The following is a 17,007-nucleotide window of genomic DNA, read 5'->3' on the forward strand; positions in this document are numbered from 1 at the left end:
CCCATATTTTGTTTCCTTACATTTCGGTGTGAATGGGCCATAAGGGCTTTTATTTGGTGCTGCCAAGCAAATACGTATCCAGGATCGTTGTAGGCTGAAAATAGTCTAATTGGAGAATTCCTAACCTTTTATATATAGAGTTTGTTTTAGTATGTTTAGTTTGTGGATTTATCTAGATGTGGTTCGTTGGTAGAGTTTTTGTGGGGGTAAATTCAGATGCATCGACTGAAAATCATCCTCGCGGCTACAATAAATGTTTCGACCCTCTCTCTAGAAAGACTATATATTTCAACATTATAGATAGAAGATGTTCTACAGTATAAGATCTATTCAACGGTCATAATTTTGATGAAGTGATGCTTTTTTGGATTCAATTTATCATGTTTTTTTTTTAAATTTATATTTTTCTTCTAGATGTCTTATCAGATAATTAATTAATTAATTTTCTCATGTATGTATGGAACCCATGTCGGTTAAACAGGTCTAGTTAGTGGGTTAGACCTTGACTTATAGGCTTTTAACAAGTCCATTAAATTTGAACTATCATGAGTCATACCTAGCCCGCACAAATGTATTCGGGCCTTGGTGATGACTTGGCACAAGGAGTCCTTGGTGCCTGGTGGGTTTCATTTGGGCCGTTGTTTCCGGGCTGACAATTAAGCTCAAAACCACACCCACTTTGACTATTATCTATGATTTAAAGTAGTTTTGAGGGGGAAAATATAATCATATGCGATCTTGTTGGATTCACCCAATATATTTTTCATATGCGCAAATAAGACATAAAGAAAATATATATTATAAATGGGGTTGGATAAATTCGAATATGAGACTTATCGTACACAGACCCTCAATCTTAACCATTAGGCCAAGATTTAATCGGGAATTTGTTTTAATATAAATTTGCAAAATATCAACATTTTATAATTTAAAAGAGACAGTTCTCTCAAAGACTTACATTGACCATTGCGATTTAGAAGGTGGACCATGGTATGGTCCTCCTTAAGAACATTAGTATATAGTTAAAAGAACATCTGGTTACGTAAAAAGAACATGTATATATATATTTTTTTATTATTTTTAATTAATTGTGATTTTTTATAACAAAAAAGTAACACATTATATTGCATGTTCTTTTGTCGTAGTGTCATGTTCTTTTGTTTATGCGCATGTGTTCTTTTGGTGTACATGGTGCACCATGCTCTATGTGCACCATGGTCCATAGTCCACGGATTGCATTGACCATTGAGTAACCATTATTTCAAAATAGAAGGACTACTACGCCCTCCATACCTTTTCAATGCCCGTGTTTAATGCCACGACAAATAAAAAAATGGACGGATGAAGTATTTTTTTATAATCCCGATCCTCTGTCCCAAATCCGTGTCCCGTTTACTATTCCAACTCTATAAAATTAGAATAATTTCAATGGATTCAAATAAATTATTCACGTTTTGACTCATATACACACTATATCACCATAATATATGTCATTTGTAAAGTGATTAATTCTATTTTCATTTTATCCTGAAAATGAGGTTTTTTTTTTACCCATTAAACATCTTTTACATAAATAAAAAGAAAGATCACACAATCTTTCAAGCCTCTAAAAATTCAATATTATTCTAATAAAGTAGAGGATCAAAATACCACTATTGAAAATGGTACGTGAGAAGCTAGGGACGATAATAATACCTAGACGGAAAGGAAACATTCCCCACCAAAAAAGGTTGTTAATTGTCACCCTTCTTAAAAGGATAACCTAAGATAATTTATGGGTTTGTTATTACACCATATCTTTGACAAAATGTCTTCAATCTTTCAAGACCATCTTCAAGAGCTTTTGGCTCCAAAGCAAAAGTAATCCTCAACCAATTCTTTGCTCCCATAGTCACACCTATTCAACAAAAACAAATGTTAAGTACGCGCATGTAGGGGTGTTCATCGGTCCAAACTCGGACCATACCGGACCGACTTGGACCAGAGATCAAATTTTTTGATAATTCAAGATCCGAAGATCGTACCGATTATGCTTGGACCGAACGCGGACCGGACCAAAAAAATCGGTCTAAAATCCTGACCGGACCGGTTGTAGACCTATTTCTATATATTTTTTTTTATATAAAAACTATGGTTAAAAAAGAAATATATATATATATATATATATATATATATATATATATATATATATATATATATATATATATATATATATATATATATATATATATATATAACTATTTGTTTGAGGCCGTTCTTGGAAGCTAAAATAAAATATATCACTATATCGTAATATTTACAACATATTAAAGGAGAGAATTAAATTTTTATATAGGTTATATTCTATTTTATTAAGGAAAAATCGATCATGTCCAAAATTGGATTTTGAACTGGACCGGACTGAAAACCGAAAATTGATGTTTCTCGACCCGAAGACCAGACCGATTGCCTTCGGTCCGGTACGATCCGGTCGGGTCCGGTATGAGTCGGTCCGATCTGGTCCATTTTTTCGGTCCGGACCAATATTGGTCAGCATTTACCGACTAACAAAATAGTCGGTAATTTTACGACTACTTAAGTAGTCGGTAATATTTCGACTATTTGTAGTCGTTAAAGTAGTCGTAAATTGTTAGCGACTACTTTTTAGTCGGAATTTGGCCAATTTCCGACCAGAATATTATCGACAACCCTTTTCCGACCATTTTTAGTCGGTAAAGTTTTTAGCGACCAAAAACGCTCTTTTTCCGACTACATTTTGCGGTCGGAATTTTGTTATTTTTTTGTAGTGAATGTTTGCACACCCCAACACGTATGAATCCATTTTACATTCATTCCAATATACTTCTGTCCCTAATAACATTATTAACATGACAACTAATTTAAGATGGAAAGAGTTGTGTGAATTGTGAAATTTTCTTACCTGGTAGGATAATCATCTTTTCTTCTTTAGCGAGCTTAATGCAAAAATCAATGTCGTCAATAATACCATTTAGTTTTGACAAATCGAGTTTAACCTACAACATGTCACGATACACATAATTAAACAACATAAAATCATCAAAATTAGTGAAAATTATTCAGTAATTAAACTTCTAATTATGATCAATATCGAGTTAATTAGGTTCCTTACCATCACGAACATGGAACCTTCGGGTTTGTGAGGGCACATAAGGCAAGGAATCTCCTTGAGTTTGTCGTAACAAATGTCCGCATCTTGCCTTAGAATATTGATTACTCTTGAAAAGAATTCCTCACTTGTTTTTTCAAGGATTTGAGGAACCGCACCCTAAAAATTAATTGTGTCACGTTTTAAATGTGTAGAAATATAATTTAAAATAACGTAATTTTAATTTAGCTACTTGTATACTTACGTGTGTTAAAAATATGAAATGGTTACTAAAAATAGAAATCAGTTGAAGAGTGGGCCTAACCTGAATGAAGGTAGCAGGATCAGCAGAAATGCTTGCAATACGTTTAATGCTTTCCATAACCTAATACAACCATTACCAAATACATGAGTTTTAAGTATATTGTACTTACTATATTTAGAAACTTACCACAATTCTCAATTGTGACAAGGTTCATTTGTAACAACCACTAAAAGTAGTTAATTGCTAGATGATCACGTATGTACCCCCATACTTTTGCAAGATCCCACAAGTATCATTGACATAAATTAAATATGTTTTTTCTTATGTATTGTAAATAATTTATAAGATTCTCTTTGATTGTAAACAGTGTCAGGATTCTAAATTGGAACATCATTATATAACAGAAGGAATAGTTAATTGCTAAACGGTCACGTACCCCATACTTTTGCAAGATCCCATGAGTATCATTTGTGACAAGCCAACCGAGGCGCCACCCGGGAACTATCCATCGCTTGGATAACGAACCAACGGTGATGACCGGAACAATGGATCCAAACACACCCATCGGTATAAATGGGTTGCTTCCGAAGGTTAGGTGACCATAAACTTCGTCACTAATCACCAAAATACCGAGTTTTTTTGCAACTTCTGCCACCTACGAAAGAAAGGTTTAGCAAGCAATTTAAAGACATACGTATACTTAGAAATAAAAAAAGTTTGTTACAATAACACCACGTCCAATTAGTAGAAGGTACACCCGCTTGCATGTAGCTTTACATGTAACTGTGTCATTTGTATTTTAAATCAATCTAAAAACACATTTTTATTGTTTAAAAACCCATTTTTACAAAAAAAAAACACAATATGTTTTAAAAGCACATATGATTAAGTACTCGTACAACACAAACACTAAAATAAAAAGAACTTTTTGAAAAAAATGTACTACGTATGTGTTTTTAAACTGTAAAAAATTGGTTTTAACCCTGTTACATCACGTTATATGTGTTACTGTAACAAAATATATTTTGGGCTAACATAACAAGTCACTTTTGAAAATAATACCTTTTGCAAATGGCTATACGTGAAAACGTTACCACAAGGGTTTCCAGGGTTTATAATAACCATAGCGACAGTATTGACATCAGCAAGAGCTTCAATAGCATCGAGATCAACTTCCCATCCATTTTCGGGAAGAAGATCAAAGTGACGTGTTTCAAGCCCGATATGACCCGAAAAAACCTCGTAATACGGGTAACCGGGTGAAGGTAGCAATATATTAGCACCAGGAGAAGCAAGTGAAGAAAGTGCAATATCAATTGCTTGAGTACAACCTAGTGTAAGGACTACATCATTTGAGGTAAGTTGATAGGGGAGATCACGAGAAAGGTATTCTGCCACAGCCCTATTCATCATCAACAACAACAACAACAACAAAAATTGAGTACAAAAATCAAATCAAATCAAATCAAATCAAATCAAATCAAGATCACAAGAAATTAATGCAAAATTAAATGTGAGAATTTTGTAGTGTTGAGAAATAGTTGGATTAGTCAAGAATAGTCAGCATAGAATTAGGAGGGACCAAAAAAGAAAGTTATTGTAAACTGGTCCCTATTTTAAGCATCAGGAATGACAAGATCTCTGACATTCTTTCATAATATATTGTGTACCGTGTAGAACACTCCATCTATTGATCTTAAGAACATGTGACAAATGGTCAATGGTCAATAGCTAATGGATATACGAGTACGGATTACTTGACAAGTACTCGTAACGGTCACCAGTACCAACTATGGACGGTTAACTTTTAACGCAAAAGTTGAGTAATATAGAACGGAGTACTCCGTTCCCCACAATGGTTAATAGAGATTAGAGACCCACCCAAGTTTGGTGGTCCACGATTCAATCGATGTTAGAATCGGATAAATATGAGAGTGTTTCAAGACGATCTTCTAGCAAACCCGTTTAATCTTTTCGAATTTTGATTCATAGTGTGAGGTTCAAAAGAAAAGAAAAATACTTGTAATGATTACACATTTACACCATGGATATCTTGTTAACTAATTACGACGAGGTGGTTTGTTCAAATATAATTTTAAAATAATACAATAGCAGAAAAGTTGAAAGAAGAACGGTATAAAAGGCGATTTTTTACATAAGGTAGATGAAAATGCACATTTTAAAAGTATGTATATACTCCACTTTCTTGATGTCGATCAAGAATGAAAAAGAATCTGGTACAACATTTCTTGAATTGGAAAAATGTTCATAATTCTTGTTGTGGCTTAGTTAATTATGGTTCTAATTTCTAACTCAAACTTGCATTTAAATGTGAATTGATTCTCCACCAATGAGAATTAGCTAGTTATCTTATTTGAAATTTTGATAGGTAGTATGCCATTAATGACACATAGTACATATTGGACCATTGTAGTTATTTCATTAGGCCATTTTGTTCTACATCTTTTATTCCCTTCTCTAACCTTCCGTTGCTCATTGTTCTCATGACTCATGAGTGTGCTTAAACTACTAAGACCAAGCCTTATGTGTCTTGCAATGGACAATTGCAGGAATATACCCTGTGTGGACTAAGAATAATGATATATGCAGCTCTTAGGGTTACAAATAAGCATTTCATATACTTCCTAAATTGTAACTAATTTAGGAGTACATGACAAAATCACGCACCAATCAGCTTAACTAATGCTTGAAAAAGTAAATATTTCGTTTTAACCTCCTATATGTATCCCTTAGGGCACAATCGCGCGCAAATATATATAGATCTAAACTACCTTATATCTTATTTGTCCGACCTATAATCCTATCTCATTGTGATATCTTCTCTAAATTATCCTAAAACCATTGATTGGCTTAATATACATGTACCCCTCTTACAATAGTTCAAATCTTTTTATTTTATTTGGGGTTGATTTACTTATTTCTCAACGTGTTGACAATACAATCACTAAACAATGTAAGATTGACAAGTAAAAAACAAGGGGACACATTCAAAGTAGTTTCCTAGGAATTCAAAAGTTGTTTTTTGACAAAATCTTTCACCTACTCATGAAATCAAATTAGAGTTGTTCTACACTTCTACTACGTACGTCATCAAATCAAAACAGAAAACAAAACAACATGGAGCACAACAAGGGAATAATTTACCTATTATTTCATGAAAATGTATGAGATTCGAACTCAAGACCTACTTCCTCTATTTCAAAAAAAATTGCAACACTTTGACTAACACGTTTTTCGAGGTATAACTTTGACCATAATTATCTCTAATTATCTTGTTCTAAAAAATCTTAAAATTTAATGTTATGAAAGTACATAACGAGATCAATTCAACGATATTTTACTTGATAACATTTGCTTTTAATAGATCAGTAAAATATATAGTCAAAGTTGATACTCCGTATATGAATAGTGGCAAAACTAAAAGTGTTGCGATTTTTTTTTGAAACCGAGGAATTATTAATTTTCACGAAAATGTATGTTATTATGCAATTATCTTGTACGGAGTACGTAGTAATTTATTCTTGGATTCTCAATTAAAGGGTTAACCGGATTTGTTTTCCTTATATAAAAAAAACAGGGGAAAATAGAGGGATGAGGAAACATACTTTCTTGCCGGAGGAAGGCCGACGGCGGTGCCGTATGAGTTGAACTGGCCGGAGCTAAGGGCGTCGACGACGGCGGTTTCGGCGTTCCGGCAAGTGCGAAAACAGGGGAAAATAGAAGGATCACCATGTGCAAGAGCAAGCATTGGTCTTTGATCAAGTGGGTCCAAATTCTCCATAATCATAGTTCTAGCTTCCCGCACCGTTACACCTCTACTTGGTTTTTTAAGAGTAGCATTATCAGATTCCATTTTACCATTGTTGTTGTTGTTGATTATGTTGTTGTTGTTGGTGGTGGTGGTGGCGGCGGTGGCGGCGGTGGCGGCAGGCTCAATCCCTTTGAACCTCCAATTTTTGTTGACCCCGTTAAGTTTAGCTCCACCGTTTTCCATTTGGTTATCTCTTTTTTTGTTTAGTGTTTACTAGTTTGTAATGTTGTCTTTCAGCCGATGTGTCTCCCTTTTTATAGAAAAAAAAAATTCCAAATCTTTTCACCGAAAAAGAAAATAGAAAACTCCAAATCTTTTATTCTAATCCTAAATTAAATTGAGTAACTCAAATCAGAATATTCTTATTTAAAGATGGTTATCCTAAATACTTCTTTTTAAAAAAAAAAAATTGTAGGAGGAAATCGAACATGAGATCTATTGTACACAGCCCCTCAATCTTAACCACTACACCAATACATTATTGGTCGTATTCCGAAACATTTTGACCAGTATATTTGTTAATATATACTTGAATAAGCATTAAAAAATAATAAGACAACACGTTTCACCTAAATATTTAGATCAGACTAGTTAACTTTTTATCTTTATCGACTCTTTTTGTGTTGGTAAATAAAAATCTACCAACAGTTTTTTTTATAAGAATTTCTCTTGTTTTAGTGGATTTATTATACTACCTCCGTTTTATAAAGTTCTTTACCGTTATTATTTGCACGGACTCCAATGCAATATTTAACTACTAATATATCCAATTTCGTATGTGAAAAATTATAAAAAGTTGATATTCTGAAAATACATACCGAGAACAATCTAACAAGATTTTACATGTAACGTTTTGATGTATATAATAGTGAAAATTTACGATCAAAGTTTTCATGTTTTGGACACGTATTCCAAAGCGTAAAGAACGTTCAGAAACGGATGAAGTATATATCAATATACAAATGGCGGATTGAATAAATAGGAAAAAGTTTTGATTTTTTTTTTTTTTTTTTTTTTAAAAAAAAAACGTGTTTGGTTGTTGTAAAGGTGAGCAAACTTGAGAGGAAATCTCAAATGGTACATTTTGCGTGAGTTGTTTCTAAATAAAGATAATGGTATTTCCATATTTACCCGATACGAAGTACTTTTCCATTTATGTTGAGTACAATTTTACGGAGTATTCACAAAAACTCTGAGTATCTTCTACAGTTCTACGGAGTATATTCTCTCATTTATATTGATATTTTTTTTTTAACAATGGCAAATCAAATAATTAGGTTCATTCATATCAATTAATTTTGCTTTTATGATTTTGAAAGTCGAATGATTTAGGATTGAATCATGAAATAAAATCAGTCATACCTCTATTAATCATGATAATAATGTTTATATTTTTTGTTTTTGATTTTCTAAAAATCAAAAAACTAGAAACAAAAATAATATCAAAGCTGGCCGTTAAGGTTTATGGATTTCTCTATTTTTACTTTTGCACCTTAGTCTTCCCTTTGTATTTTAACCAAAAATGAGTAAAAGTTACAACTCTCTCCACTTAAAACTGAATAAAAAGCTAAATAAACTAGTAACGTGATAAATGAATATCGAGCTGAGTAAACGCAATATCTTATTTAAAGAGAATAGTATAAGAAATTAAGAAAGACATGGTCAAAACAATTGGACTACATGTATAGATTATATGTGTAAGTTACTATCAAGTTAGGTGTACAATGTTGCCGAGTGCATGCCACTTAGGAATTGTGATTTCGTTACTTGGTAGTCCATGCCGCCCTTTAGACCAAGACAAATATTATGAGCTTATATGACCCAATTAGTCATTCCTCATTATACATGCATATTGCATAAGACCCTAAGTTTGACAAATCTAACCTTATCTTCATGATCACATTAGTACTTATATACGTGATGCATTGATGACTGTTTATAAATGAATATTTTGATTTTATATTTTTAGTTTGAAGTAAGCTTGACAAATCTACCGTTATCTTCGTGAACATATACCTTTTCTCGATCTCTTTCTACTTTCTCTCTCTATCTCTCTTACTATACTGCGATATTAATTTGGGCGTTAGAGGTTCTAGATTCAAAGAGGCCGAAGTTTGACACTTAATTTTAAGTTGTACAATGTAGGAAAGCTAGTATTGGTGTTAGAACCTTAGTTTTCATGACAACTTACACCAAAAGAGTTAGATGTATCCTACCAATTCAACTAAGCCTATGTTCTGTTCGACTTATTTTGACTTATTTCAGACAAAATAAGTTTAAATAATTTCAGATAAGTTCATATAATAAAAGTTAGCAAAATAGCTTTTTTTTAAAGATTTTTTTACACACAAATAAGTTTGTTTCGGACGAAATATTTTTTTTCAGATAAAATAAGTCCAGTTAAGTTTAGATAAGTTCAGTTAAGTTCAGATAATATTAGTTCAGTCAAAATAAGTCCAATAGAATGAAGCCTAACAACTACTACTCGCAACTTCTGGCACCTCCTGCTCGCAACTAATTTGGGCGTAAAATAATACAGGCCAGGGATGCCTCGTCATTAAGAGATAGACCTAGTCCATTTAACAAGTCAAAAGGAGTTTCTACCTTAAACGCATATGACAATTTACTCTTTTCGTCCATCAATTAGGAACATTCAGTTGTGTTGTATGGAAAGGCTATGCGTCAACAACGTCAAATTTGATTTGGATAATAAACAAATATAGTGTTGGGGTACCTGTCATAGCTTAGGTTGTACACTTGAACTATGTAGTTGAGTTTGAGTCTTCAAAAAATCCTCGTTGTATTAACGCAACAAAACAGCTAATTACACCATTAATTATAAATTACTCCAATAACAAGAATACTTAATCATATAATCCGGATTCAACGCCACCGTTGTTGATGCCTTGATGGCAACACCAAGATGTATTGAATTGAGTAATAGATTGGGTTAACAACATTAATTAATTTGCGTTTGTTCCAACATTAATATACTTAGGATATACACGTAGGGAAGTAAGTTTAAGGATTAAAGAATTGGGATTGGGGAATAAAAGTAGGAATTGGTGATTGAAATTTGAATAAAATGCAAATTCTTCAAATTAGATTGAAGGGGATTTGATCCGTATAAAATAAGGTAAATGTTAGCATTGAAAATTTGTATTACATGAGATGGAAACGAGGTCATTAAAATAGGGATTGAGTAAGGTCAATTCAGCTCGATCATTTCCGGGTACAAAATTATACTCGGTAGGAGTTTATTCATGTTAGGTCGGGTTATTAGGTAAATTTTTTTTCGGGTAAAAAGTTGGTTAAAGGATTTTGAGTACATTTTAGATTTCGAGCTGAGTTGTGTTCGGGCACCCGTGGGACCCACTTCTAAACAAGGAAATTATATACCTTCCACAACTTTACTACAAAAATATCCCGGCGACAATACTTACCCGAACTTCTCTGGAAATCTCGGAGCCCAAGCTCAGGCCCAATGGTTCACCACAATTGGTACACAACTGTATCAACAATGTCATCTCAAATCACACATTCACACATTCACACATTCATACAAATACTCCATAGCTCCATCACTTTTGAGGAATTCAATTCTTCCTGTACGTTCTCTCTCAATACGTGTAACACCTAACTGACTTGAGCGCGGAGAAAGATTTTCAGGAACACCCATGAAGTAGCTCACTTTGTTGAACTTATATATAGGTAATAAGTCGCTCAAAATTAGTACGTTGGTCACCCACTCGGACAAACTCCCCAATCTACTTATTTATTGCGGAAACAAATTAGTTTTTCCAAGACTCAAAAGTATATGGAAAAAAAAATCTCGAAATGGTAAGAAAATAAATGCCCAAGAGTTAAAACAAAATTAGCTTTACAATTTTGGTCTTGTTTTAACCAAACTAGTTTCTGGTTTCATGGAACACACATGTTACTCTATTTGTGAACGTAAAAGTAAAAAAAAATGTGTGAACAAAATGAAGCATGAACTATTGCAAGGGGTTATAAAAAAATTTTGAAGAAAAAAAATTTTTAACCAAAAAAAAAAACCATTGCAAAAATTAATAAATCAAGCATAAAATAACAGAATGAGATCATACTAACAACCCGGTTTGTCAGATCAGGGGATGTAGCTCAGATGGTAGAGCGCTCGCTTAGCATGCGAGAGGTACGGGGATCGATACCCCGCATCTCCATTCTTAATGATTTTATCAATTTTTTACGGAGTATCTTCATACTTTACCTTTGAATATGTTACGATCATATATGCACCAATTCGAAGATTTTTGGACAGAAATTGGTGAATAAATGAACACAAAAACTTACATCGACACTAATGTTGAATCAAAGAGTTTTATTGAGCTTGGCTAATGTGTGTAACTTTTTGTGAAGAAGAGGTCTACGGGTCTCTCGCCATTACAAATAGTGGGATGATATATATTTGTATTGATAGCTCTTACTTTTGAATCTTTTACTCCGTAATATTTGTCATATTAAGGGTGTTTTCTCTTCAACTTATCTGAACTTATCTAAATTTATCGACTTGTAAGACCTTATTAGAACTTATGCGATTTTATAGGACCTTATTGAAACTTATCTGAACTTATTGGGTGTTTTCTCTTCAATGAGTTCAGATAAGTTCAGATAAGTTCCAATAAGTTCAGATAAGTTCAGATAAGTTCGATTTTTGTCATATTAAGGGTGTTTTCTCTTCAATGAAAATATAATGCGCGTTTTAAAATCTCTCAACCCGTTGGGTCGACCCGAACCCAAAAGTTCCGGGTCTTGAACAAGCATTTGTAAACCCGAACCCGAAAGTGACCGACCCGATCTAACCCGAACCCGAAAATAATTTTTTACAACCCGACCCGACCGACCCGTTTGACAGGTCCAATTAGGAGGAATTTGATCATGATTAATTAGTTTATTTTCTTTCCCAACTTCCCATGGGCCCACTTCATTCTTCCCTTTTTTTTTTGCTCTGTGCAAATTATGAAGGACGGAGTACAGTATATTTTTATTATTATTATTATTATATTTTCTTATTTGTGAATTTTTAAGAAAAATTATGCCATAATTCTTCTTATAGGGGGCCTATATTATATTGTTAGCACAGGGCCCCTATATCGGTTGGGCCGGGCCTGATCACATTAATTATTTGGTGGCGCTTGTGTAACTTAACTAGTCTTATGATATGTTCTATGAACGGGATTTGTATTGAGTTTGGTTCTTGGATAGGGTTTATGTGTTTTGATTTTTGTTGTTGTTGTTGTTAAGGTAAATCATAAACTCAGGATGAGCATAATTTTGTTGTGCTGAACTTGTTGGGAGCGTTTTTTCGCATATCTGATATGTGTGGAAACACACATATCAACTAAAAGACAAATAGCTAAAAGACAAAAAAGGAAGTACCATTCATGTAAAAAAAGTACCATTTTGTAAAAAAAAAATACCATTCTGTAAAAAAAAGTACCATTTGTGTTTAGAAAAGTACCATTTAATTTTTTTTTTTGTCCTTTTTCCTATTTTGTCTTATGTTCTGATATGTATTTGCCCATACATATCAGATATGTATTTGTACTTCCTCGAACTTGTTTGCCTTATTCAGCATGGATTCCGTTGAAATTCCTACAATTGAATTAATTTTGTGATGTGGAATTGGTTTTGACTTTTGAGAGATAGAGTTGTTAAGTCAGGTTTATTTATAGTTAGAGTAGGTTTGGGATATGAGAGGTTGGTGGTTTATTTTAAAAAGATGAATAACTTCCCTGCAATATCTTTTCACTTGTTGAATTTTGAGAAATTGATTATAATTAATTAGTACTAATGGATTAATAATAATTGATCAATCACTAATTTTACTCGTTAATTGAGATATAAGGAGTTGGTGGTTTGTTGTAAGGATTGAAGGTGTCTGGTGTCATGTATTCATTCTCCAATTGCACGGGGTAGAATTTAGAGAGATTGGTTGATTATATGTATTAATGAAGTAATAATTGGTAATCACAAATTTTGCTCAATAATTCATCGTTAATCATTCATCCAAGTTAAAAAAAAATCACTCAAATTTTTATGAGTTGCGTAACTGACGGTTGAAAAAGTAAGTTGTACGGGATGCCCTACCGGAATGCCGACAGGCTACCCTTATGTGCTAGAATGGTCAAAAGGGCCATCTAGAGACATCTTATCCCAGTCGGCACTTAAGCCTAATCAGGTCCAGTCGGCCTAATTAGGAAGAGCAACCACGTAATTCTATAAGGGGTCGCTATCCTACGGGTCCGGACCCAGGTTGCCCGTACGGGTTACCCGTCTATATATATGTACCCTTATTAATTGCCAAAGGTAAATAAACTCACAAAAGTTCATTAATTGCAGAGCAATCAACATTTCTGACTTAAGCATCCGAGTGGTGATACTCAGACCACTCTCGAGCCTAGTTAACCCATTTTACTGTGCAGATTACAGTCTGATACAAAATATACAATCTCATATCAGACCTTCCAACCGTTCTAATTTCACAACCAGAACATAAGTTTATATGAGAAAGCCACGTGGCAATAAGAGTCTAGACTGGCTTTATTTTCTAAATATGACTATGTATTGATTAATTAGTTTTCACTTTGCTAGTAATCATATTTTTTTTCCGTACTAATTGTGAATGTTTATTATAGTTATACAACTTATACTATATGCTAGTTGGGGGCATTTAAGTAATAAAGTTGTAATGATAGTAACTTAATTTTAATAAATGTTTAGTCCAATTGAAGAAAAAAAATATAGGGTTGAACTCAAAAACAATCTAAAATTTTAACTATTCAATGTAGTAATCGGGATATCGCCCAAGCCGCACATTAGTTTAAATTTCAAAAATAGTCATCCAAAACCCTCGAAATATAAAATATCTCCATATTATTGAAAAAAATTCGACCTTTATTAAAGAAAAAATAATACATTAATTAACATGGATCAACCTATTAAAAGAGTTATGAGTAACCGTAATGTGTAAAATACGATGCATGAATCAGTGTTTTCTTCTTCGGTCATTTTAAGAGATTTTCAAGACGTATTATATATAAAGGAGTAATTTCAAGTCCCCTTAAATATTGTTCTTTTTGCATCCAACAAAGCTAATGTAAAAAAAGTTTAATTGAATATGTTACCCCAAAGTGAAAATATAGAATGATTGATTTGTATTTTTATTATTTAAAACAATAATTTAAGAGAAGCTCAGTTTTCGAAAGCTGGGGATGTAGTTCAGATGGTAGAGCGCTCGCTTAGCATGCGAGAGGTACGGGGATCGATACCCCGCATCTCCATATTTATTATTCATGTTGTTTTTGCATGTATCTATGACTCTTTTCTTTTTCCCTTTCAAAACTAATTACTCACGTTTTTGTTATAAACTCCAACTATGTATAGAAGTAGGATTGGAAATATTAACCAATAAACTTAATTAATTTTGTTTCCCTTATCCAATTAGGAAAGGAATGTGTTGGAATAGTACGTATATATATATATATATATATATATATATATATATATATATATATATATATATATATATATAATGTAACCAATTTAACTCCTCTAAACATCATATCTTACTTCTCTAACTTAAAGTTGAACGAGCTAATATTTCTCAGAAAATACTCCCTTCGTCCCTTGTTATTACTACAAATCTAGGCTCGAAGATTACCGCGTGTTGGTGTTTCTGCAGCGGTTGTAACTGTTTATGCCAAATTTCGTATGGACGACCTTTGGTTGGGACATAAACGACTAGATTAAATAAAGTAAATAAATGACAAGAAATAAAGGGCAGAAAATAAAGGGAGACGAGACAAGAGATGGTGACGCGGAAAACCCGAAAGGGATAAAAACCGCGGGTGGCCATGAGTCCACCAATCCACTATGTTGTTGGCATAAATAGCCCAGATAAGTACAAATACAATGTATATATACGTATGTGTAAATGTAGCTGATGACGAAGCATAAGTAGAACGTAGTATAGGACTATAAGTAGATGAGGATCATTGGAGAAGGTTACTGGTGTTTGCGTAGGTTTGTGTTATGGCAGATGATACTCGTGAAGGGTAATATATTATGGAAAGAATGTATTATTTGGGAGACATGTCAGATAAGTATCATTAGGAGTAGATAGTGGAGAGTTTAGATGGGGCTTAGGAAAGGTGGATTGGTTATCCTTAGTTGCTGCAGGGCCGTAGGTATTGTGGAGGAATTACAATGGTTGGTTTAGCTCTTAGGAGATATTATGGCAGAGGGAGTAGATAATAGACAGCAACGGTTTCATTGTGGGTATTTCGGATGGGGATTGGAAGTGTCTTATCATTGTAGAGTGGTGATCTTTTTATAGGACTTTGGTGCGGCATTTGTTGAGGGAGTTGTGCTAGTAGTGCTCCTTGAATTGCTCAACCGATTCCTTGATTTCCTCCAACCGTTTGCTTGATCTTTGCTAACCTCTTTGACCTTTCCCAACAAGTCTTCCATGACTCAGCCATAACCGCTCCTCAAACATAGGAACAGACCGCGACATGTACGGTACGAAACGATCCATAACAATAGCCCCCATTTTCCTAACTGTAGCGAGCCGGAAGTTAGGAAAATAATCTTCAAAGTCTGTCACCACGTTCATTTGCTGTCGATGCTAATCTGTCACTATCTTTGACTTGTCCGTCGCCTTCCGTACTTAACCTTGATCAATGACGTCGCCACTTGGTGTTACCCATGATTTCTGACAACACTTGATGTCGTCATGCGTATATTGGTGTCTTCATGTTGACGTTGGTGTCCTCAGCTTAATTAGATGTAAACCTGGCATCTTGTGAAAGAATCGTTTCTCTTAACGAGCGTAAGACAATAGAGTGTAGTTCTTAAAAAGCTGTGCGAAAACACGTTGAGACATACTGTTAGTTAGGTATCTAGCGTCATGGCCAACTTTTGTATCTTCGTCTGTCGTTTGATATTTGCGGGCGTCACGGCCAACTGTTGTACCTTAGTCTGTCGTTTGATGTTTACAGGCGTCATGACCAACTCTTGCATCTTAGTCTGTCTTCTGATGTTTACAGGCGTCATGGCCAACTGTTGTATCCTAGTTTGTCGTCTGATGTTTATAGGCGTCATGACCAACGGTTGTATCTTAGTCTGTCGTCTTATGCTCACATGCATCATGGCCAACCGTCGTATATTAATCTGTCGTCTGATGTTTACAGGCGTCATGGCCAACTATTGTATCTTAGTCTGTCTGATGTTTTTACATGTGTCATGGCCAACTGTCGTATCTTAGTCTGTTGTCTGATGTTTACAGGCGTGCCTCTATTGTCACTGTTGTGCGACATCTATCGTATGAAGGCGATATAAGCCTCTTCATTTGTTCGTAGTCTTGCGAAGAATTTAGAGAAGGAAGTTGCGTCGAGTGTGCGTATGGTTGAATCGTTTTAGATGGTTGCAATGTCATGTGAGGATAGGTAGCATACGACTGAGTTGAAGTTACAGGTGAATGAAGTGGATGGTTCGAAGCAACCTTATGACGAATGTCAAGAAGAGTCGAAGGGTTGTGAGGTTTCCTATAACACGAGGACAAGGGATAAGATGTTTGGATGGCGCAATCTATGGAAGGAGACTTTAGCCTATGGGATATTCAGAACAATAGTTTAAGTAGGACACGAGCATTCTGGGCCGGCTTTGTTTTTCGTCAGTGTTGAGGGGGAAAGACGTGTGTTTCTCTGTTTTGTATTTGGCGATTGGTTAGGCGTTTGGACAAGCGTCGAGGGTGTATACACG

At 34.2% G+C, this 17,007-nt stretch overlaps 1 protein-coding gene and 2 non-coding genes across 3 annotated transcripts; 2 read left to right on the forward strand and 1 right to left on the reverse strand.

Annotated features, from left to right (window-relative positions):
- Positions 1-1,473: 1,473 nt before the first annotated feature.
- On the reverse strand, positions 1,474-7,467 carry LOC110791586 (probable aminotransferase TAT2). The gene is made up of 7 exons (XM_021996338.2): positions 6,998-7,467; positions 4,434-4,773; positions 3,808-4,026; positions 3,432-3,491; positions 3,131-3,286; positions 2,921-3,014; positions 1,474-1,897 (listed from the first exon to the last, which is right to left on the reverse strand). The coding sequence occupies exons 1-7, from the start codon at positions 7,384-7,386 to the stop codon at positions 1,773-1,775; spliced, it is 1,383 nt and encodes a 460-aa protein (XP_021852030.1). The 5' UTR covers positions 7,387-7,467; the 3' UTR covers positions 1,474-1,772.
- Positions 7,468-11,332: 3,865 nt separating this feature from the next.
- Positions 11,333-11,405, forward strand: TRNAA-AGC (transfer RNA alanine (anticodon AGC)). Its single transcript has one exon. It is a non-coding gene; the product is annotated as a tRNA-Ala (tRNA).
- Positions 11,406-14,452: 3,047 nt separating this feature from the next.
- TRNAA-AGC (transfer RNA alanine (anticodon AGC)) lies at positions 14,453-14,525 on the forward strand. The gene has a single exon. It is a non-coding gene; the product is annotated as a tRNA-Ala (tRNA).
- Positions 14,526-17,007: the final 2,482 nt, after the last annotated feature.

Source organism: Spinacia oleracea, chromosome 6, assembly GCF_020520425.1.
Source record: "Spinacia oleracea cultivar Varoflay chromosome 6, BTI_SOV_V1, whole genome shotgun sequence".
Classification (NCBI taxonomy): domain Eukaryota; kingdom Viridiplantae; phylum Streptophyta; class Magnoliopsida; order Caryophyllales; family Amaranthaceae; genus Spinacia; species Spinacia oleracea.

What these genes read in the sequence shown, in the direction of transcription:
- LOC110791586 (XM_021996338.2), bottom strand. Translation starts at nt 7,386, where the DNA reads ATGGAAAACGGTGGAGCTAAACTTAACGGGGTCAACAAAAATTGGAGG. An exon ending in ATCCTGCTACCTTCATTCAG is followed by an intron (nt 3,287 to 3,431) that starts GTTAGGCCCACT and finishes ATTAATTTTTAG; the next exon opens with GGTGCGGTTCCTCAAATCCT. An exon ending in AAAGATGATTATCCTACCAG is followed by an intron (nt 1,898 to 2,920) that starts GTAAGAAAATTT and finishes TTTGTTGAATAG; the next exon opens with GTGTGACTATGGGAGCAAAG.